This window comes from Scatophagus argus, chromosome 9 (genome assembly GCF_020382885.2).
Source record: "Scatophagus argus isolate fScaArg1 chromosome 9, fScaArg1.pri, whole genome shotgun sequence".
Taxonomy (NCBI): Eukaryota; Metazoa; Chordata; class Actinopteri; family Scatophagidae; genus Scatophagus; species Scatophagus argus.
Window position 1 is genome coordinate 12,255,129 of NC_058501.1, and position 23,421 is coordinate 12,278,549.

The window sequence follows — 23,421 nt, forward strand, 5'->3', positions numbered from 1 at the left end:
TACAGGGGAGGTGAGGATGCCAATCAGAAACAAGAAGAAGTTCTGGGCACTGACTGTCGCGCTGCTTCTAATGACAGCAGGGAAACGCCTTGCATGTAGATTTCTTCAATAATTGGTTGACAGCAATCCTGAGCAGAATGCGTGCATGTGCTTATGCAAATTCCCAGGCTTAAACCATACCTGCACGCACGCACTCTAAACACAATGAAGTGTGAAGTCAAAATGACCGATTCATACATATGCACGCATCTGAAGAAACAGAGCTGAGAAAAGACCACACTCTCGCATCCCCTGTGCTCCCTCTACCATGACAGACAGACAGTGCCTTTATTTAGTTTGTTTTCTGACATCCCCCTGATTCTCCACATGCCACATACTTTTTTCAAAATGTGTGCTATGATTTATAAACGACTTAAGAGAGAGTCTGCAGCATGAATAGAGTATCCTGCAACTGAAAATATGGCATGTATTATGATGATAGAATAGGGGTGATCCTCTTCAGTATGCCAACAGGCGCCTAAGAGTGGGAAGACGCCTACCTAGGTAATGACAAGGAGAAATTGAAAAGGGAGACTGACCCATTACATGCATGTCAATGGCCTTCTCTTGCATGTTTTCCATAGGAACTTCTTATAATATGTATGACTCTCATGAGAACATCTTATGGAAACACTGGTGGCTCCGGCTCAATTTTCTGGACTGCTGAATATCAAAACAATGTTCTTTGTAACATATATTACACAGTCTATGAATGCGCTTTTTAGTGATACGCCACAGTGTTCTGTACAAATCTCCAGGCTATTCTTTGGAGTATATTTATTTTAGAGAATATTTATCTGACAGCCTCCTCTCACACACAAAACATACACCAGGGAAATGCTGCTGTGTATGCATAAGAAAGCTATATAGACAGATAATGATGCAGAGGCACACACGGTGCAGAAATCCAACATCAAGTGAAGGTTTCAGCCTCAAAGTTTGATCACACACTACAAGTTCATCATATGAATGTTTCAGGAGGAAATGTTTGGAGGAATTATGTCTGGTTTTCAGCTGCACATTATAGCTGGCAGCTCTAAATGTACTGTTGGTAAAATGTCACATCTGAATTACCAGTGAGGACCACAGCTAATGCATTTCTAATGAGGTTCAAGTTATCATTTATGAAATACCACTGAGTGGAACAACATGTCCTGTGCAGGCTTTTTTGGAACCACAATAACTCACCCTTGTTACGTTCTTGACCCGAAACAGACGAGTAATGACATCCTCATCTGCTGACATGGACAGAAACTCCACTTCCATGGGGCCGTACTGCTGTAGACCAGGCTCTGGCCAGTACTGTACACATGGCTAAAGTTAGAGAAGAGATGAGAGAGAGAGAGAGAGACAAAGAGAGGGGTTGGGTGGCTTTTATTAGTGACCGAATGTGGGGACGTACACAGTACTTGCACTCACGCAGTCTTCAGCAGCTGTGGCCAAACAAATTGCCTTTTCTCATGATTTGGCTTATGAAAGAAAGTGAACTTTAAAAAGTTCAAATAATGAAATTAAAGCAAGTAGAGTGTGTGTGTGTGTGTGCATGCATGCAGTGGGGGTCCACATATATATGCAGTTAATTAAAGAACAGAATGACATTCACACACAGATGCAAAAGTATATTCTATAACAGCACTGGCACAAGATGTGTTAATGTGTGCTTACATAGGTGTTATGTGTTACGGTGCCACACTCATGTTAATGAGGGCAGAGAAGCAGAGTGGGGAAGGAGAAACTTAATGTGCACTGGGAGATTGCAACAAGAGGGAGACAGGGTACTCCAGTGCCACAAATGAACTCTATAACAGAGTTCAGCACAAGATGAACAACTTAAAGTGGCAATAACTCAATTTTCAAGCACGACCCAAAAGGAGCTGCATTTTGCTGAAAGAAATGGGATGAAAAACATTTAAAAGGGAGTGGATGAAAAAGTGGAATTGAACACGGGTAGCAACAATTTCTTATTTTCTTTTATTACCAGGCTACACGGGGTGTAACAAAAGAGCATGCAGAAAAGCCAACACAGAAACTCTAAATTTCTACATTTCTGAGCACATCACAGCCCTCGCCTGGTTGGTTTTACAGGTCAAAACAGTGTTTTCTTTTCAGGCTGAGATTTGTATCTTATCAGCTAAATCGTTAACATAATATATAATGAGTCTTGGGCCATTTCCGATCAGTTTTGTTCAGTTTTTTTTAAATACACTGACTTAAAAAAGGTGGGCCAAACGTCATATTATTATTACCACTGCTACTTCTTAGACTCAATAGAAACTTATAATTTAGAGAAGCACCTGCTTTCCAAGGCTGTGATTCTATGCAATACATATTTCATGTGGTTAATATTTAAAATTTGGCTCTGCAAAGCTTGTAAATCTTGCATTTATGCCTCAAACAAAAACTAGATTCTGCATAAGCCATTAATGTCAATGTCTTTAGCTGAGTGATTGCCCAGTATTAACTCTAGGTGTAAATACAAGGTGATATGAGATTATGAATAAGTATTTCAAATTGCCCTTGCAAGAGCTGTTAATTATATGTTTATGACACTGATGTTACCTAAAGCTCTGTGCTCTAAATTCTAATCTCAGTGCAGCATTTGACACAACGTATTAAAATATTCAGAGATTAAAGGAGCAGTTCACCCAAAAACTAAATATTCAGTTATTATCTACTCACTCCATACATTTCTGGAGCTTCACAGCGCTGCATTCTCCTAAACTACTGAATCAGCAGGAGACTTGTTTAAAAATGTTAAAGAGATAAAAAACATAAAAAAGTTCTATACAGTTAGTCCAAGTCTCCAGAATCCCCAAGGAGGATGCTGCAAACCAGTTTGCTGTGAATATCCAGAAATGTTTTGTGAGTTAAGAAATTAAATTTGACTTTGTGTTGGTATGGTAATGAGTAGCTAATGACTGAATTTTCATTTTTGGGTGAACAGTTCCTTTAAGGCATCTCCAGGAATGTCTTTGGTTACTACTTTGGTTACTGCAAATTTTCTTGTGTCAACAGTCTTTCCTCCTTGCTGTCAGTGTGTGGTGTACTAAAAGGATCCATTTGGGACAAATCTTATTTTCAATTTTGACATATTGTCCTTAGGCTGCATTATGTCTTTCCATGCTGATGATGATAAGCCATACCTGTCCCAGCATTGCTGAATTATTCAACAGCATTGTCATTTCAGCACAACTGTTTATCTGCCATTATGGACTGGTTGCCTGCCAATCTCCTCAGCTTAACTGCAACAAACGGATATCCTAATCATTGGCTGTACACAGAATCAAACTGTGCCAGCTTTTGGCTTTTATACAGAGAAGTGTTGTTCCTTCTCCTAAAATCTGTGTTACACTTGATCAGAAGCTTAGTCTGGAGCCCCATATTACTATTGTAGCCTCATGAATACGTATTGTCCACCTGAGAAATATGTGAAGAATTACTTAATTTTAATGGGGCATTGCACTGTTTCATATGCTTCATTTCATTTATGCTTGATTATGTAATGATTCGTTCATCTCTCTTTATCATAAAAACTTTAGGACAGTTTAATTTACTCAACAGTTAGTTGCTTGACTGCAGACAAAAACTGTGAGATCTGACTGTATTTCTGTGCCTATACTTCGAGACCTATTGCTACCTCTCAAAGCCTTCATCACTATAGCACCTCATTGTCTGGTAGAGCCCTTGAGTCCGTATTTATCAGCCAAAGTATTACGGTTCACAAAGCAAAGGGCTTTAGCTTTAAATCTCCTCTTAAAAATTAATTCATGACTTTTTTTTCAATTTTTTTATTCTTAGTTTTCCTCTATACTTTTAACTGATTTTTGAACTAGAACCATGTGTTGCATTTCCACTCATTATTATAGGTATTATTGTAAGAAAGAACAGGGAAGACTTCAGCACAGAGAAAGACATATGCTCATGAGAAAAAGTGGGGCGCCAACAAAATAGAATCCTGAGATGTGGCTGCAGGGTAATGCAAGCCTATTCTCCAGAGATGTAACTTGAGGAGGGGAAGGGAAAACTGGGGCGGGTGTTATCTAGTCATGCCTTGAGATCAATGTGGTCAGGGATCAAAGCCCAGCAAAATGGCATGAAAGAACTAATCCCAAGCACAGTAAGATACAGAAACAGTGAAGGAAGGAAAAGTCTCAAGTAAAGTTCAGATATCCTCGAGACTCAAAGTTAAAAATAGTACAGCAAACAGCTCTTGATTGAGTGGATTTTGCTACGTCTCTTTTTCCGCATGCTGTCAACAAATCAATTGCAATGAAACTGTATATAACACTTTGACCTTACCCAGGCAGAGTTTGACTGGTTGAGTTGGTTGAGCATGACCACTGCTGTGCACCCATAATCAAACACCAGCCGCCAAAAGTCCGCCGTGGTGCCAGGCAGAGGGTGAGGGGTCACGATAAAAGCAGCTTGCCGGTGAAAACTGTCAGCAAGAGCAGCGTTGACATAATTGTTGCTCTCTCCTTCTGTTGTAACCAAGAAGGCCAGGGCGCGATCAGGTGGCAGAACATCCATGCTGCGGTTCTTCTCTCGGTTTCTGGGCAACAAAGCAATGCTACACTCTTCCACGTCCAAATGGGGAGTCACTGAGTTTAGTGTCTGCAAATGGAAGAGTTAAATAGGTGAGCTGAGAGTCAGGAAGATAAACTCAAAATAAAGAGCGTTTAAAAGATGTTGAGACACAGGAGATGAGTCAAAGAGGGAAGGAGGGAGGAGGAGGAAGAAAAAAGTGATTCAGATCGAAGGTGGGAGGAACGGAATGTAGAGGATGCCAAGGATCTAATAATGTTAAATGAAAATATCTTTAATACTCCAAACGTCACGTTGACAAACTAAAATGATAAATTAGGCAAACTGCATAATAAAATAAAATGTAATGAAATTTAAATAAAAACTCTAAAGAAAATATTGCATACTAATTTTCTTTGATGAACTCTCTGTTCATTTAGCTGTGATTATATTAGACAACATGAGAAAATGTTTGGATCATTAATACAGAGCATCAATAATAGATCTGTGACTCCCTGATCTCAGTACTACCGGTCGGCTGTTTGCTGTCTGCAGGATGACAGAGTAAAAGGAAAACAGAAAGCTCACTGGGCGGTGGAGAAGCTTTCAACAACAATGTCAGATAGATAAATTTACAAGATCAAAGCAAGGCATGTAATGTTTTCCTTTATGAAGAACTAGCAGTTTGTAATCAGCATGTCACATCACCAACAGTACAATCCCTTGATTCTTAACGATATGGCTAAGTCCTATGTAAGGAATAAGGATACAGTATAAAATCTGAAGACGGAGAATGAGCCTTTCGGAGTATTACTTTGAAATGCTAAACCTGGAATCAATGCAGCTGCCGCAGCAGAGGGAGGTGAGAAGGCAGGTAAGGCAATGTGGGAACACAGCTGGCTCTCCTCTCTCCTAATAACCATCTAATAAAATGCTCTGAGACTGCATTCCTACAAAGCAGGCAACGGATTTAAATGGCAGACTCACAGAATGAAAAGCAAAAGGAAACCAATGTAATCCTGCACGCACACACACACTCTGATGAATACATGACATATTCACACATAGAAACACCTCCATTGGTCTGTTCCTTTCTGCACTTTTTGTCGATGTCTGTGCTATGAAGTACATCAGTTCTACAACAGAGGAGATGTGGGCATCCTGTGTTGTTTGTGTAACTGTCCAAACACTGAGCAAATGTACAGTACACAACAGAATACATGCAATACAAATACAATGCTTGTCAAATTGTATACATTACTGCATCTTGTATCATCTTTCTCCTCAAACCATCAGCTTTAAAATATCATCATCCCTTTACATTACTTCAGTATTCTTAACACTAGTGGCAGCAGTAGCAGTAAAAGTAGAAGTAGTTCTGATAGCAACAGTAGTTATATACATGTTTGTAGAAGTGGTAGCATTGGTATAATACAGTTGGTAAAAGTAACTGTAGAAGTAGCAGAAATGCTGGTAGGTTCTATTAAGATAAATAAAAGAATATTGGTTGGTGATATTTAATAAATTCCATCATTAATGCAAATTAGAGCGTGTTGGCTGTGCAATTCAGAACACGTGTTTGTATGTTCCAGGTTTTAATAACCACATAGTTTAACTAAATAAAACTACCGTCCGCCAAAAAACTGACCTGAAACTCCTCCCGTAGCTGAGAGGAATTACTCTGGGAATCCACTCGCAGCATCTCCTTATAAGTGGCTGCAAACTCGTTCATCAAGATGGCTGTCTCTCCACACAGACAAGCCTCCAGAATGGCATCATGGATAAAGATATACTGCTCCTGAAAGGACAACAGGTAACATAATCAGGTGCTGCATATGTGCACGTGTGGGCATGTACAACATACTGAATGTACTCTGGTCCGTTTCGGATAGCAAATGAGAGGGTGTTACATGGTTGCAAACAGCTACACAGACACTGGAAAGTTGGCAGGTTCAGAGAAAAGCAGATTAAGAACATATGCGGATGCAAACAAATAATCAAACAATATTAAGAATGGCAGTGATTTTTTTATAAACGGTCTTGCTCTGAATTAAACATGTGCTATGATGTTAGTAGGCTATCAAACCTGTAGGAGAATAAATAAATAAGTAAACAAACACATGCGGTGTGCATTTAATTAGAGCACCCCTGCAAATAACTACAAATGTAATAAACAGCCAAGTCAATGTCAGATTTACATAATAAGGGGTGAATATGCAAATTATCATCACATCTAAAGAACAGCACGTGCCTATGCAGCACACTGAGAGACAGTGTGAGAGCCTTTTCTCTAAAACTATTGCAATGACCTTTACATAAGTCCCAGAGGGGGAGTATGATAATACACTCCCCCCACTCTTTGAATTTCCAAACAACAGGAGGGAAAAACAAATGTTTAAAAACCTGACTCTCCTGACACTTTCCAGCGTAGACAGTTTTGAAATAAATTTGAAATATTTGACATGGTTTGAAGACAAAGTGCTTTCCTGGCTGTGCAGTTGATCTGACCTCTGTCTGGATCATGTTGATGCGTCGCGAGCAGAGGGTTTTGACACAGTTGTAGATATCCACCACGCCTTCACACTCAGCCATGTCCAACATGACATCCAGCACGATGTAGCAGCCGGTGCGGCCCGCCCCCACACTACCACATAAAGGACATCTTGCTTGAGGAATTATGCACATGTCTTTAAGCATTAAATCATTGCTTCTGAGCTGGTAAAAATCTTTCAGGGTACAGTATTTCTCCCCAGAAGCACAAGGTATTGGCACTACATGATTTAGAAGAGAATGGGAGCATCTTGAAGAACAGGTACAACTCAGGTGATTAGGTTCCTTCAATCCACTCATGGAAGCACAAGCAGGCGAAGGAGCAAGCTGGGCTATACTGTGCTTACTGCCACTGTGCTAGGTATTTTTACATTATTATCTTATGAGCTATGTGTTACAGTATGGCAAGAACTTATTGAACATTTTGTTTGTAAAATTTTTACTGCAATATTCTTTGGCTGTACCATCTTTAACTGACACTCCTGTGATAAAATTTTGAGTTCTAACTTAATAGAATATTTACCAGGCTACCAGTTCAAGAGAAGTTTCAGAAGGTTCTGTGATAGCATCAGTAAAATATAAAAGGATCTTTTCAAGATCAGAATAGAAAGTAGCTTATAAGTAAATACACACAAAGGGTTCCAAAGTGCAGTCTTTATTAGCTTTAGCTATTCTCATCACTGTCTTCAGATTTGAAAATGTTTAACTCAGGATATAATATAAATCACAGAAGTAAAGTATGGGCATGTTAAAGAACAGAGATATAGGGCATATATATATATATATATATATATATATATATATATATATATATATATATATATATATATATATACAGCAGCTGTTAGGTATCATGATACCTGCAGTGGACCACCACAGGGCCAGCGTCAGGAGGTGTAGAGGCTTTCACTCTTCTTATAAAGGCCAACAGTCCAGTGGCATGATAGGGCACTCCGTGCTCAGGCCACGATGTGAAGTGGAACTGACGCACCTCGTGCTTGGTTGAGTATCCTCTCTGTCAACAGAAGCACAGTACACATTAGCATTACATGTAAAACGTTACATTTATATGGCTTGCATCCTAACCATCATAGCCTACAGGCCTTTTTTCATCCAAGATGCCCCCCCCTCCGTTCAGAGACATTCCCCTACGTGATAGATGTGACAGATTTTTCGGTTCAGCGTGAGGACAACCAGGACATTATTTACGTGGGGTGTTAGGTCTTCTAGGACAGTTAGGCCTCTGGGCATCACATGCCAGCAGCAGCTGCAGTGTGACAGACGTGCGGAAAGGAATTACTGAGGCTCTCGGAGCTCAGGGAGGGCTGGGAGGTATCTCCTCTCTACTGGGAGGCTGCTGCAGTCACACAGCAATTTCCCTCTCTGTACAGAGATGACAAAGTAAAACGACGCAAAGCAAAGATTTGTTGAAGACACAAATCCAAAAAAAGAAAGGAATAGAGCTACGAAAAACAAGCTGTCACCAGCTCCTAAATTTGTGCCGATTTGAATAAGCAGCAGTGTGTGCCCATGGAGAGCGAATGTGACAGTGTGATGATAATGCTGTGTTTGTGCCACTGTCACCACAGCACTGCTCTGAGCCCTTCCAATGAGAGATCCCCTGGGTGATTGACAGGATGGAGGCCACCAGGGGCATAACAGTGGAACAGCTATGTTGGAAAGGCAGCAGGGGAATTCACATAGCTGCTGGTGTTAATTCCTCTCAATTTAACATGTGGCCCTCATACTCATCAGTGGTAAATCCTGTCAAGTATCTAATCCCCTCCATTAATGTTCTACTTCTAATTTCAAAAATATGACAACAAGTATTAAAAGAGGGTATAGGCAAGACGTAAATCTCTGATAAACTTACCCTCTCCAAGGCAAAGGTGCGAACTGTGTATTCAGCCAGTGTTTCTGTCTTAAGCAGAGTGATTTTGATGTCACCGTACATCTCGCTGTCATCAGGCCAGTATTTACAGCATTTCACCTGTTCAGACGTAGTGAAACCACAGAGTTAAACCTCCTGCTGACATTGCTGGAAAATGCACTCGCAGAACTGCAGGAGGTGTAACATGAATTAATCTGTTTGATAGAGAGTTGTGAAGGCCGAATCTCCAGTACAAAGCAGAAAATCTTCTACCCTTTCGATCAAAATTTTCAAAACGCATTACACTCAAATCCCATGATATTAAGGATAGCCCTTGCACATTTTAACAAAACGTCTTACTTTACTAAAAAGAAAGTCTGTTCTTTGAGTGACACCGATACAATTGAGTGCTGCTTCAGTTTTGGTCCCTCATTCAAACCTCTCAGGCTTAAATTGCACATCTATACATGCTGAGTGCTGAATTTCTTTAATTCTCCTCCTCTCTTTGCTTGTCAGTGTGTTGTGTAACAGATTACAGGTGTAAGTTTGGGTTGATTGGATGGAGTGTCACCTTACACCCTTCCTTTGGCCAATTGAATGCATAATATGCATAATAAGGTAGTGCATTAAAATTATAACACAGGATTAAATTTAACAATTTATTTGACAGAAAAAAAAAGAATATTACCCGTGTCATTATAATTTGTAATTAAGTGATCCTATATGTGTGGAAGGTAATAAGTTAAAAACATACAGAGGTTACACTTCAATTGCTGTGGAGGAACAAAAACAAGGTGTTTGTACGCAGATATTTTATCTCGGAGGGCAAAGAAAAGCACAATGATCGCATAATGATGGGAAGCGCAATGAACAGCAGGGCAGCAATCTTCTTCACAAACAACAGGCACAACAGAGGTCATTATTTTTATCAATGGAGGTGTTATTTGGATTCAGCCACACAGACCAGTCCTCATTTGTTGACTGTTCTCAGAATTGTTAGAATGCAGAACCAAATTGGATATAGGGCCTCTGCTAGAAAAATGGTGTCATTTTAACCATCCACTGGGGTAATACATTGCTCTTTCCCAGAATGAAAAATATGGGTTGCTTAGAGCAGAACTCATGCACCACAGGTATTTGAATGGTGTGGAAAATAACTACTACACGGCAGCCATTAAGCCTATGCAGTCATGCAGCGTACATAGGGAGACAGACGCCGCAGATACATTTCTCAGAAGACATTTTCATGCATCACAGGTACATTTTATTGACTCTATAATCATCAGTCATGATGTAAATTTCTGTAAAACACCAATGCTATTTCACAATGTTTTCAAATAGGCGATAATCCATGTAAACAAAACTTTAACATTCATGTGTTCAATGAATATTGCACAGAGACTTGTGTGTGGACCTGCTTGAACTGGAGTATCATGCTTTTCTACGGTTCAGTTGCGACCAAAATTTAAAGGAACAGTTTCCAATTTATGTACACTTTATGTGCGAAGCTTACTAGCAGCTAGTAAGCTTAACTTAAAGACTGGAAACAGAGGGAGACAGTTACCCTCGCTCTGTCCAAAGGTAATAAAATGCACCCAGCCGCACGTACAATGTTCTATCTCATGTGTTTAATGTGTTCACAAAAGTTGCTGGTTGGTGGATTTTATTATTGTACCTTTGTACAGAGCTAGCGTTTTCCACTCTCTGTAATAAATTAACTGACTGCTTGCGATAGCTTCAAACAACACTGATTTCAAAAAAGTTGGGATGTCTAAAATAAGCATATTTAAAAGTGAATTGAAGCTGTTGAGGTAAAACATCAAGCATAAATAGCAACTTGGCTTATGTCCTAAAATGTTTAATTATCCCTTTAACAATTCAAGTCTCCACTGCAAAACTTGTGATTTGTGGTTTCACATAAATGCATGGCATGTTCACCAAAATAAACAGCTTTTAGGCTGCTATTTGTATGCACGGCAATGTTTTGTGACATACATAAAATTACAGTGAATGTGGAGGTCTGAGCACCGGGTGGCGGCAGAAGGGGGAGAAGCGGGGGAATGCACATCACTTACCCTGCCAACCTCCACCAGCTTAGTGATCATGACGATGCTGAAACAATTTTCCTGCCACACCATCCTCCAAAAATCATACAGAGTCTCCTGCTTGGGTCCTATTGGGGAAGGGGTGGGGGGGGGGGGGGGGGATAACAGAGAAAGACACAAACACCCACCAAAAAAAAAAACACAAAACAGCAGCATCAAAGCCTGTACTCTCAATAAGGGAAGTTCTTGCTGTTGTGAAATGTCGTATTACTGTGACCTAAATGTCCTTCCTCAGACAGCAGGGTACTGATCTCTCATAATTGTGCAGTCAGTAAACTTATTGGGAATTCCAAGCAGAAGGGAAAGGGTGATGGGTGACAAAACAATAGCAGTAGCTGATGATGAAAGCCCAGAGGACCATCAGTCACTCATTGTCATCTTGAAGGGGAGACATTTAGAAGGCGAGATACAACTTGAAAACGCGGCTTACATAGGAAAGAAATGCACTGAGAGACAAAAACACTGCTGACGTCTTTTTTTCTTTCTTGCAAGTTTCATCTCTCTTTCTCTCCAACGGGGGGAAAGAGGAGGTGCTGGTGCAAGATAAGCAGACAAGCAAACCTTGAGTGACTCTGTGATGGGAGCTTCCTGGAAACTGACACTCCTCTGGGTTTCGAAGCAGCAGAGGGATATTTTGAACACATGCATAGTCCGACTGTCTATCAGAGAGCAACACTGGATTTCAGCGACAGAGGGTGAACTGAAGAGTCTCTCTCCAGCTATGAGCACGCTGCTGCACGTCATCGAGACAGATAAGCTATAAGTAGCACGCTTAATTTTTCACCTAATGATTAATTCGGTTACATTACGAGAACAGTTTTCACTGGTTCCTAGTCGCACAATCACATTTGGATTTTCCAGGGAGGTGGTTCTGGCAAGGGACTGGGCATGAGTAGGGTCATTGGCTGGATCATCTTCAATTTATTACACCGCAACAAAAGGTATTCACCATCCACCATAGACAAACAGACACACATGCACGCACAAACAATACAGCCTTGCTGGGATACTCACCCTGAGTGGCGATGAAGTGGTTGGATCGATGGTAGCCCTGAAAGAGAGAAGAGGGATGACATGCTGAGTAAGCCATCTGCGCCTCAGGCACAGCTGTATGGGAGGGTGTCTCTCTCTGTCTCACCCTTTTCCTCCCCTTCATCTCTGCATTCTGCTCTCCTACTAACCCAGTCTCTGCAACTGTGAATTGCATCATCTGTATCATTTTCCAGCGCTGTCTGACCTTTTGCTGACTCCACACCACCTCTTTGCCCTCAACAGACTCCACAGAGAGTTTGGCGCATGTTGAGGCAACACACAGTAAACGCTGCATCTTGATAAACAGCTAATAAATCTCTAGAAGAAATGATTCCTACAGTGATTCCTACAACTAGCTGATTGAACAATGCTGAATCCCTGTGGCAGTCTGACAGGGTGATGTCCCATGAAAACAAATCGGTTTTCATCAAAGACTCAATATGTTCTATATCTTGTGATGATGAATTCATAAACCAAATCCAAACCTTTTCTCTTCAAGAAAAAAAATCCTCGAATTCTTACACTTAAATGAGTGGAAGAATATCTTACACAGGTTTTACAAAAGCGCATGTTATCATCACCAACATAAACAGCTTTCAAGGCAACATTTGACATGTACAATGATGCATTCTAAGATCCTTTATATCAAAGTAAGTGACAGCCTTTGATATAGACAACAGATATTTTAAAATGGTGAGGATGAGGTGAATATGAATGATGAGATGCCATCTCAAAGCCTTGAGGGCAAAAAACATGACAAAGACCACCTGAAGGACTTTTAAGCATGATTGTTTCATGGACAACTAAACTGTTCAAAGGGAGAAATCCTGAAAATAAATGTTACTTAGGTAAGAGAGACACCTGTTTCTAAGACACAGCCTTATGAAAGTATCCCCTTCAAAACCACGTGCATGTTGTGGTTCACAGTTTATTGTCATTTTGAGAGGAGCAGATGGAAGGATAATTGATTCCCCAATTACCTTACACAACTCTGTGGAGTGGGGAAGGCAGATCAGTAATAATCTGAACAAACGCCCAACCCCACCTCCTCTCGTCAAATCAGTGTGATGTCGATAACTGTATCTTTTTATAAAGGGCATCTTCCAAATATGTCGAGTCTATCCACACTGCTAAGCTAAATTGCATCTAGTCAGACAAATGGGGACATGTTTAAAATGTAGATGGATGACCAGTGCTGTGCGGCCTGCTATCCACAATTCCTCTGGCCCTCGCGAAACACTATCAACATGACTGTTACCATTCCTCCATTTAAGATGGTCGCCATAGCAACTAAACTTCCTGAGTCTTGGCCACTTATGAGAACTAACAAAGACAGCAGGGTCCTCTGTCCAGAGAGGACACATCTCCTTGTGTTCATTTAAAATCATTAGCTAAAAGGGCATGTTTTCCTTTTTTTTTGTCAAATGTGCACAAACCTGAAACACTCTGACCTTTGAGCCTTTGTGGATAGAGGAGAGTGGAAAAAGAAGAGGGAAAGGAGGAGAGAAGAGGGCAAAAGAGCAAAAATAGAGTGATGGCAGGCAGAAGAACGAGCAGTGAAGTACTTACTTCCCTGTTAATCCGAATCTACAGGGTCCAAGGTCGAGGAAGTGGGGTGGGAAGTAGAAAAAGAAGACATATAGGCTAGTTAATGAGAGAAGCTTTTGGTAAGCAGGAGTTATGGTTACAGAAAGGTGGGGAGAGGTGTGTGTGTGTGTGTGTTTCTGTAAGTACAAGAAGACTGGACTGTGTGTCTGCCATGCGTTAGAGGACTCTATTTATGACCTAAGGCCATTGTTCTTTTCATTTACTATAATCTATTAGTTACTGTTGAGGGAAAAAAAAGAGAAATCCTGCTGTGTCTCACACACAGATGTGAGTAGATGTGAATCGTCACTTTTAGACTCCTATAATATGGCCTTGTGATGAAAACAAAATCAAAATCTTGTTTATTCCATTTATTTTTATCCCTTGTCAAAACCTGGCACCTACATTACCCACAAGACAACTCAGCCGCCCACAGTTCACCTGGGAGATTCAGGTATGGCAGTACAACTAATGTAGCCTTTAGTCTCAAGCTTAGCTCCTCCTCATCATCGTGTGTTTCAGAGGTCTGCTAAGTTCACTTCTTCCTAACTTGACAACTCTGGATTTGCTGATTTTCCAATTTAGTCGTATAAACAGACTAAGATGTGTGTCGTTACTCTGTAAAACATTAAATATTAATCCCTAGTATAATTTATTTATAAAGATACATAGATTCCAATTTTGTGTGCTTTCACACCCATAGTTCAGTTCATTTGGTCCAGACCAAGGACAATAAAAATTATGACCTACTGCCATCCATCTTCTACATTTTTTATTCTTATCTGTGCACAGTTGCAGGAGGGCTGGAGCCCATCCCAGCTGACCACAGGTGAGAGGCAGGGTACATCCTGGACTGGTCGCCAGTCAGTTGAAGGTGCCGAAGAAGCAAGAGGAATAATTGTGAAGGGAAACTTGTTGACGGGACAGTTTTGATGATGAAAAGGACATAACTTGTTCAGTAACAAGGGCTTATACAACATTCCATTTGAACTGAGAACTGGGATTTGCAAGTTCCCAGAAAATTATAATTAGAAGGTGACATGTAGCAGAGTGGGTCAGTGCACTCATCCCATGTACAGAAAGCTGAAATCTCTTCATAGCAGCTACCAACTTTCGAATCCGGCCTGTGGTCCTTTGCTGCATGTCTTCCCCTCTCGCTCACCCCCATTTCCTGTCACTATCAATTAAAGGCATAAATGGCCAAAAAAATATCATCAAAAAATAATTCACTTAGAACGTCCCTGAAGTCAGATTTCTGACTTGGAGAGTCAGGAGAAGCTCACCCAACCTTAAAACCCAAGATGTCTGCTCTGTGCACGAACAGTAGTGAAAGCTGTAGAATAGACTGTTAATTAGCACTTCTGTCTTATTTGTGTTTCATTAAATCAGTCGCGCACACTGTCCAACTTTTATGTGTGGACACACTGCTATGGCGTTTGCAGGTGGAAAATACTGCCTAATGTGTTGTTTTCAACTGGACTTGCTAACACTAGTTAACCTGACTGGAGGTATTGATCTTGTATCCATCTCCAGACTTGCTGTACAGGAACATGATCAACTCAGCTGTAAGGTCATTCTCAGCTCTGACTTCTAACTTCTGTGGTAAATGGAAAGCAGCACTATTACCACAGGATCGCTGTCATACTTTAATGAACGTGAACTGGCAAAGTGCACTGAGTAGGATGCAAGCACAACAGTTTTAACAGCTTTTGACCAGTTAGTCAGAGTAAATATCCATACTAACGTGCGTAAAATCCTTGTGATGATTTTGCATAACTATATAAACATGGCTTACATGGACTGACTATAAGATCACTTTGCTAAATGTTTATGATCAGCAGGTAATTTGACAGTAATTTTAAATAATGTTAAAATCACTGTCAATAATCCTGCATTTGTGTTTTCACACAAGGCTCATCTGCTTCAGTGCTGTTTAGTCTGCACCAAAGTTTGATCGACAGCTTTTCACACCACTTCAGACAAATCACACTAACTGGGCAAACGCACCAGGGTCCATTCGACTGGACCAAATAGGTCAGGTGTGAAACCACCCTTCACTAAAGTCTGACTGGTGCAGTCAAATACCTTACATCACCATTTTCCTACTGAGCACCACCTATGTGCTAACCAGTGAGAAAAACATGCAAAGCAAAAGCAAGTGATATTACTATAATTACTATTATTTTGCATTATACTCATTTAGACGACAGTGATCAACAGTATGACCGTGTGTGTGTGTGTGTGTGTGTGTGTGTGTGTGCGCGTGTTTGATTGTGTGGCTAAGATAGACCTGTTAGTAAGATCCATTTACCCTTTAGAAATTGACAAAATGTAAATTAGCAACAGCCATGACACACTGGACTGCTCCACATTTGCAACAGCTGTCAAACATATGCAAAGTTCTGCAGACTTACACTGTCTCACCCATATTTTGACGGCACAATAGTGTTTCAAATGGAGGAAAAACTTTTCCATTTAACCTCTGGTAAAATAATCACAGGCTGTCTAAAATATGCTTCGTTGTGGCTAAGTAGTCACTATTCAGCTTGCCAGGTCGCCCCTGTCAGGGAGTAGCATCGCTGATTCCAACACTGTAGTGGCTGCTGAGAGGTGTTTTCCCTCCGCTGCCTGCACCTCTGTGCCCTGAACACTAATGGAGACAAGCGCAATAACTACAGTCCTAACAGCAGGCCAGGTTTTAATGCCCTTTCATTCTAATGAACTCTCTAAAAGCATCCCAACACCGTCCATTCTCTGCAGAGAACTGAAAGAGAAGACAAAAGCCATTGCAATGTCCTGCATTTTTCATGATACAAATCAGCCTCAAGGAGAAATCCACCCAAAATCAAGTCAACTTATTCATTTAGTAATATTCTCTTACTGAAAAAAAAATGTGTTGTTTTTTTTTGTTCAAAAATATTCATTACAAAGATTGAGACAGAGACAGGACCTTTAAACCTCTTATCAGCCTGAGACAGGAGTGGGAGTACATCAGCTTGCTTTAACTTCTTCCTGAGTGCCATATTTACCTCACCGTATCCCAATGAGAGGTGTGCAATATAAATCTTGCGAGATAAAGAAATCATATCAGATTGCCAGACTTCCTTTGACATAACTCAAATGAACAGCAACTACTGTGATAGCAACGTCACAGGGGAACCACAATACTAGGCTCTAACTACATTATACGAGATACCAAAATTGTACTTTTTTCAACATCAGGGTTGATTTATTTTTGTTAATAGCTTCATTGCTGCTATCTAAACCAGCACTCCTGCCTTCCGAATAAACACAGCGTCCTGTAGTTTTTATGAATGGGAACATGTATGAATGAGACTGTGTGGGACACATTAGCAACATACACATGTATTTCATATGATCAGTGAGAATGTTACTGCAGTGCTGCCTGTGCAGCAGACAGTTAATGTGAACAGTAGAAAGGATCATCTCCTCCCAGCCCATCCAGAGATTGAATAACATCAGTCATGTCTATTTAATTTAGGGGGATTTGTGGCATCTTACAAAAAGGTTCATCTCCTCTGCAAGGCATTAAATGCATTTATTCCATTCTGTTTTAATAAAAGTGATAGCAGAGTCAGTCTGGGTCAGGGATTCAGCGCAGCAATTGACAACATGGCATCTGGAAAAACACCAATAGGAAGAGTGTTTGATTGGATGAAAGCCTCCAGGTGAAAGTGGGCCAGCAGGCTGGTGAGCTTAAAAGAATGAGAGACATGGACTGTGGCTTTGCAGGGTGTGAGAGACAGAGTTATTATTTTTACCCTATGTCGAACCAAAAAAAAAAAAAAAAACCCCAGAAAAACAGGATTAGGACTTACATCAATGTAGTTAGCGTTAATGTAGTCTGAGTTTGGGTCTCCCAGGAGAGGGTGGAGCTTGACTCTGTGGCGGTCATCTGAGGCAGTCAAGGATAAAAGAGCAACGGAATATTGAAACACAACAGGTTTTTCTGTTATTTTTTAATGCAGGATAAAATGAGTTTGATGACTTACATCCCAACAAGGTGTCATGCCTCCCTTTGGTCTTGTCCTTCTTCTTTGTGCAGTCCCAGCCATCAAAGAAACTCTGCAGAGATAAAGAGGCAGCTGGTAGAGATTTCAGAGACCGGGACTCTTTATATTAGATATTCAAATATCTGATATGAACACCAATCAAAACTTCAAAACATTCTTTCTTTTGTTTCATATGTGACAAGAAAAATGATAATTTATGGTTAGCACATCTCTTAGGCACAGCTAAGGAAATTAAGGTCCACTGTTTGGTGACTGTTTGTTGGTTTATACATGATATGTAGATAAACTTGTGCCATCAGCATCATACACCTTATCTGATCCAGGTGTCCTAATGAAACATGGACTGCTGACCAGAAATGAGGAGCACGCTTTGGTCTATTCAAGGACCTACTGTTCCAAAAATGACAAAAAATTCCAGAGGTAGAACTGTCATATTATCATTGTAACCTGCAGATATGCTGTTTGAGAACAGAAAAAAAAATACAAAAAACAAATGCTAACCTCTGATGTGAGGTATACATTATATACTATAGTACTATATGGAGAGATGTTTGGCAATTAGAGCAAGAGCAGAGGAGTTGTCTACCACCTGCTTGGTGGATGGCTGCTCAGCCATATTATAACAAATCATACTCAGCAGCACATCTCCTCATTCTCTATGATCCACCTGTCTGCATGGATGCACTTGAGAGCGTTTACTCTCACACGTCGTCATAAGCCACTGTAGGGCCAAATTAAGCCCGCAAACAGCCCCTTCAGATCCCTGAACAAACGCACACACACAACCATACCAGTGTCCCCCCTGTGGTTTTCAGTCACTAGGGGAATTTGGTGAAACTCTGCCCAAGTCTGCATGCTGAGTAGGGGATTACAACACAGTTCTCCCAATGGAGAGCCAAGAACCAGCCAAATCCTGCCTGGGATTACACCCTCATCTCAATTTTTCCTCCTTTTTCCATTCACTCCTTTCACGGAGTCTGACTCTCTCTATCCTTTGTTCTCTTTAGCTCCGTCTACCTCTCCTCACCACTTTCTCTGTCCGCCTCTTCTCTTCTTGTTCTTTCTGCATCCCTTATATTTTTGACACTACATGTCTGCACTCTCTTTGTTTCCCTTCACCCACTACTTCTCCGTTCAGCCCTCTAAAAGCAAGGAGAGGAAAGACACGAAAACAAATACTGTGAGAGAGGTGCACACACTGAAGGGGAGGGAAGGGAGACAACACAGACCTGTGGAAGACTGATTAAAATCCTTCATTGCCAGGGATCAGTGGGGTGAATTGGTTAAGAAGATCATATAAAACGAGTAAAATGAGATGAAAGAAATAAAGGCACACTCAAATACAGTTCTGTTGTTGCTATTACACTTTTGAAACGCATTCTTGATTTGCTATTAACATCCCACTAGATTTTATTATGTGCATCATTTGTTTCTCGTCAATAACAAAACAATGGTGGACATACGGTCCCCCACAGTTTCCCTTTCAGGATCACTCAATAATTGCTATGTCCTCACTTTGACCTGTCATTTTTTTTTTTTGAAAATGCTGAAAACACTGATGAGATTCATAATCCTACCACATTCAGTCATAATCCAATCAGGGATATCTGAGATGTGATAGATAGAGAACATTTAATAGAATATTCTAGGAAAAAAAACACATAATAAACAATCAGCCTGTTTCATACTACAAAAGGCAGCAATGAAGGTTTTGAGCTCCCTGGTGAAGCTCTGCTGTTGTTTACTTGTAAGTTTCTGCAGTTTCTGCAGTGGTAATATGACTGAAGTGACAGCAGCTGCCACACATACAAGCACTTTTACAACTCACTGTAAATTTTTGATCAGTGTTTTTACAGAATGTAGGAACTCTTCTGGGAAATAAAAACCTATACCTGCCAGGGGGGTGTAATATGATACTCCTCATCATTTTCCTTCATAATGGAGAGAGACACTCCATCAAAACACATAGTCTAGCACAGAGAAAAAAAAAAAAAAAAACCCAAAGAGGTGTGTATTGATTTTTTGAGTGGAACATGTTTTGCCTGTGAGGGACAGTTTAATGAGTCTACAAGCAGAGTTCCAGGGAGAAAAACCATGAACCAGAGACAAAAGATGGTTTCTCTTTTTTATTAATGCCATAGGCCATGGGTGACCAGGATGAGCGTCTCTCCAGGGTGTGATTTCAACTCTCAGCCACATTCATTCCACAGGGGGGAGGTATTCCGAGATCCGGGGCCCTTTTTTATGTGTCCTGAAACATATAGCTAGAGATATCAGCCACTAAAACAACAGGTGGGGGATAAGCAATGTTCAGGAAATCAAACATGTCTGTACATACAGTTCAATTCAGGACTAAAATTCTGTGGTGCATTGCTGTAAAAAGAAACTAACCAAGCAGTGATCTGTCAAGCAAACTCTAGTGAATTACAACAAACAACAGTGGTGGTGCAAGCTAATTCTGAACGGCTTCCTGGACAATAACAGGACTCACCATAGTATGTCTGAACTTGTAGTAAGTCCCTTGATAAGAAGAGCAGAGCCACTTTGATCAATAATCCATTAAATGAAAGGATATATGATTTGGACATTCTAGATCATAGAAGATCAGCAGGATTGTTATGGAGGAACATCAGACCTATGCTGTGTGAGGATCCCCAATCCTGAACATATCTGGGATGTTCCGCTAAACAACACCTACTGGTCCCCAAGGTTAAGAGAATCACATGCATCACAGTCTGATGGCTACTTTGCCAATGACAGAGCATTTACATTACACCGTTTATTGCAGTGGGAGGTAAATACTAACATTGCTACTTGCAGGAAGTTATTTGGAGGTTACAGGGCATGGAGCTCAGGCAAAGAGCTCACATTTCTCTCTCAGTACCCTGTCATCTTTCTTCTGTTCCAGACTTCTCTTTCCTCTCTTTGTTACCCTACCGTCTGTTAGCAGTGGACAGGGGACTCAATGGCCAGAGCATCCCCCCCCCCAAGACATTTAACCTCATAAGGCCTGCCATCATGACAGAGGTCTTCTTTGGGCCCAAATGAGGATGATTTATTCATGCACGCAGTAAAAGTGTGATCCAGATGCCTTTTAAACCCTGCTAATTAATTTCAGTGGGTGGTGTGGAGGATGCACAGATAATGTCAGAGAAAGACAGATGGCCTCCCACACCACTCTTGTAAAACCCATTCCAGCTGACATGGCCTCTATAAGCCAACCGTTATCTATAACATGTATTAATTGCACATGAGCCTCCTTACTACTAACAGTCAATAAAGATACCTAAACTACTCACTTTTTTGGACACTTCCTCACAGGCTAATCTGGACAGGACAAACCATGGTGACCTCAAAACTGCAAACGCCCATCCCCGTGGTTGTGCCTTGACATGTGTCCAGTACTATGACAAACTGGTGAGAGAAGATGACATATTCTTGCCAGAATTTAAAGCCTGCCTTGAAGAAGCTCATTTCAAAACTGAGTTTGAGTGTATAAGCTTGCAGTGCTTCACACTCCGTGGGCTGACACCAGCATTGGGCGTCTGTCATGTCTGAACTATGTCTGTCACTTGTTTTTATTGTGCATGCTTTTTTTATATCCCACACTGCCGATCTGTTTTCTTTGGGGATAATAAACTTGATCAATCACACACAGTGCGCAGAAGATATTCTGGAAGATGTCTTTTCAAAATCCACCGAGAGGATTAGCAATTTTCAGTGACATGTCAGTAATCTATGACAGATTTGAAGGTGATTTACTCCTCTGTGGTGAGGAAGATGGAATCTGCACTGTTTCTTGTGGGGCGTGATAACAGTATGTTCCTCCACGGACAGCTCTCACAAGTGTACTTTCCTCTACCCAGTAAACAAGCTCAAACACTCACAGAATCTCCAAGCACTGTCTACAGCACAGAGGGTTTGTCTCTAAGGCTTAAAAGTTCCTCGAAACAGTCCTTCCGCCTCCTAACAATGTTGCCAATTAAGGTCAACCACTCCTGCAGAGGGGAGCCTTAATACTGACCTACCTGCTTTCCTCCCTGTAATAAGTACTGTTGCTTCATGTAGAACAATGCTTTTACTTCTTTAGGTACTACATCAGCAGTCTATTTAACTAGACAGTTTTCTCTGCTGTGCCTGAGCCCAGGTTAACCAGGCATGGAAGTACATCAGTGTAGCCACTGTAAAGCACCTTACAGTGAAGAGAAAGCTAACCCACAAAGCACACCTTTGTCTTTTGTCTTTGCTCAAACCTCCCCAGTGGCAGTGAGCTCTGAGCTGAAGATGAAAGAATGAGATCGTGGATGAAAGAGGTTAAAATTTTCCATGTTTTCCACATGGTCACTGGCTTCAGTAGGGCAAGGAGCTCAACAAACCTGGGGGTACATGGTGATGTGCCACTGCTCTTCCACAATGAGAGGAAAGCTCTTTGCAACTGGTACAGAAAACCCCAGGTCACAGCTTTACAGGTATGCTGGCAAAGTGGACTGAAAGGCAACCTCAGAATCCAACGAGGACATGTTTAAGAGATGAAACCTTAAAGCTGTCATGGATCCACCCACAAAACCTATCAAAGAAGAAGCTGTCTGCTGTGACTTTAACACCATTACACTGCTAGGAAACAGTGATGGATGGATGGATGGATGGAATGCGGGTTTTGGTTTAATAAGTGATTTATTTGTGAGTTAGCCACATTAGAAATAACACTAAAGCACCTAGTAGTCATATACATAACTGAAAGATGGGGACCTTGTGCACAATTGAGAAAATCAGGGGGAGCTGCTTTATGCTTAAGTGATCCTAACTCAATTTCTGCATGGCACTTGTGTTTTCACCGATACAATACAGAACACCAGGCCCCATGCAGGAAACCTTTACCTTTGCATTGGAACTGAGATGCTGTAACATCTCACACTGCTTTGGTGTAGAAACAAATAAAGCTTCTACTAAGTTAGATAAACACAAATGTAACTGGACCAGTTTCAGATTTAGTCTGTGAACAAGCCTCCAACTGTGTCATTAGATTGTGTGTATCACTGCAGTTAGCATTCTTGCCTGTGGTCCTCACACTCACTGCATGTTATAGTGAGAACAGTTAAGTGAGAACTGTTAAGTTTACAGTGAAGGTTGGTCATTTAATAAACACATTCACAGTGTGAACACTAGCATTTAACATTACGCTGTTCTTTAGAATAATGCAGCTCTCCTTTATTGTCCACACTACTTGACACTGGGGCACCAGCAATAATACTTTGTTGTTGTCAAAGTGTAAGAGTAATAGCTGTTCATGTTGTCTTATGTTGTCGGAGTGTAAAAGAGGAGTGCAATAGTGGCCTTTCACCTCATATTCCTGTTTAAAGCCGTAGCCCTCGGCAGTCTTCATCTGGTTGATGTGCTGCAGAAGGTCAGCCACCCGAACAGCAGGGTGAAGCTGCCCTGTGTGGTAGGGGGAGCCTTTACGTCCACACTGGTGTCTCGGGGAACCTCCCAGCAGGCTGCTGGCCTCGTTCACTGAACTACGAGCGTCACCTGTGCCACACAGAGACATGCGCAAGTTCAGGGAAACTCAAACTGAAAATTCATCTACAAGAAAGGTTATAAGTTTTGAAACATGTGCATACTGTACATTTAGCACAGTGTATGTTGCAGGCATGTCACTCTGATAAGGTTTGCTAGGCAA

General features: G+C 41.0%; 1 protein-coding gene across 2 annotated transcripts in view; it reads right to left on the bottom strand.

Annotated features, from left to right (window-relative positions):
- The window catches only part of LOC124064181 (receptor-type tyrosine-protein phosphatase U), a 147,912-nt gene that overhangs the window by 5,361 nt on the left and 119,130 nt on the right, over window positions 1–23,421 (bottom strand). For both annotated transcript variants that reach the window (XM_046398399.1, XM_046398398.1), the window contains 11 exons: window positions 23,083–23,270; window positions 17,721–17,793; window positions 17,547–17,623; window positions 12,103–12,139; window positions 11,059–11,156; window positions 8,987–9,103; window positions 7,974–8,128; window positions 7,072–7,207; window positions 6,212–6,361; window positions 4,339–4,653; window positions 1,228–1,353 (listed from right to left, as the gene is read on the bottom strand). In XM_046398399.1, coding sequence (XP_046254355.1) covers window positions 1,228–1,353; window positions 4,339–4,653; window positions 6,212–6,361; window positions 7,072–7,207; window positions 7,974–8,128; window positions 8,987–9,103; window positions 11,059–11,156; window positions 12,103–12,139; window positions 17,547–17,623; window positions 17,721–17,793; window positions 23,083–23,270 — 1,472 coding nt within the window. The remainder of the gene's footprint in view (window positions 1–1,227; window positions 1,354–4,338; window positions 4,654–6,211; window positions 6,362–7,071; window positions 7,208–7,973; window positions 8,129–8,986; window positions 9,104–11,058; window positions 11,157–12,102; window positions 12,140–17,546; window positions 17,624–17,720; window positions 17,794–23,082; window positions 23,271–23,421) is intronic.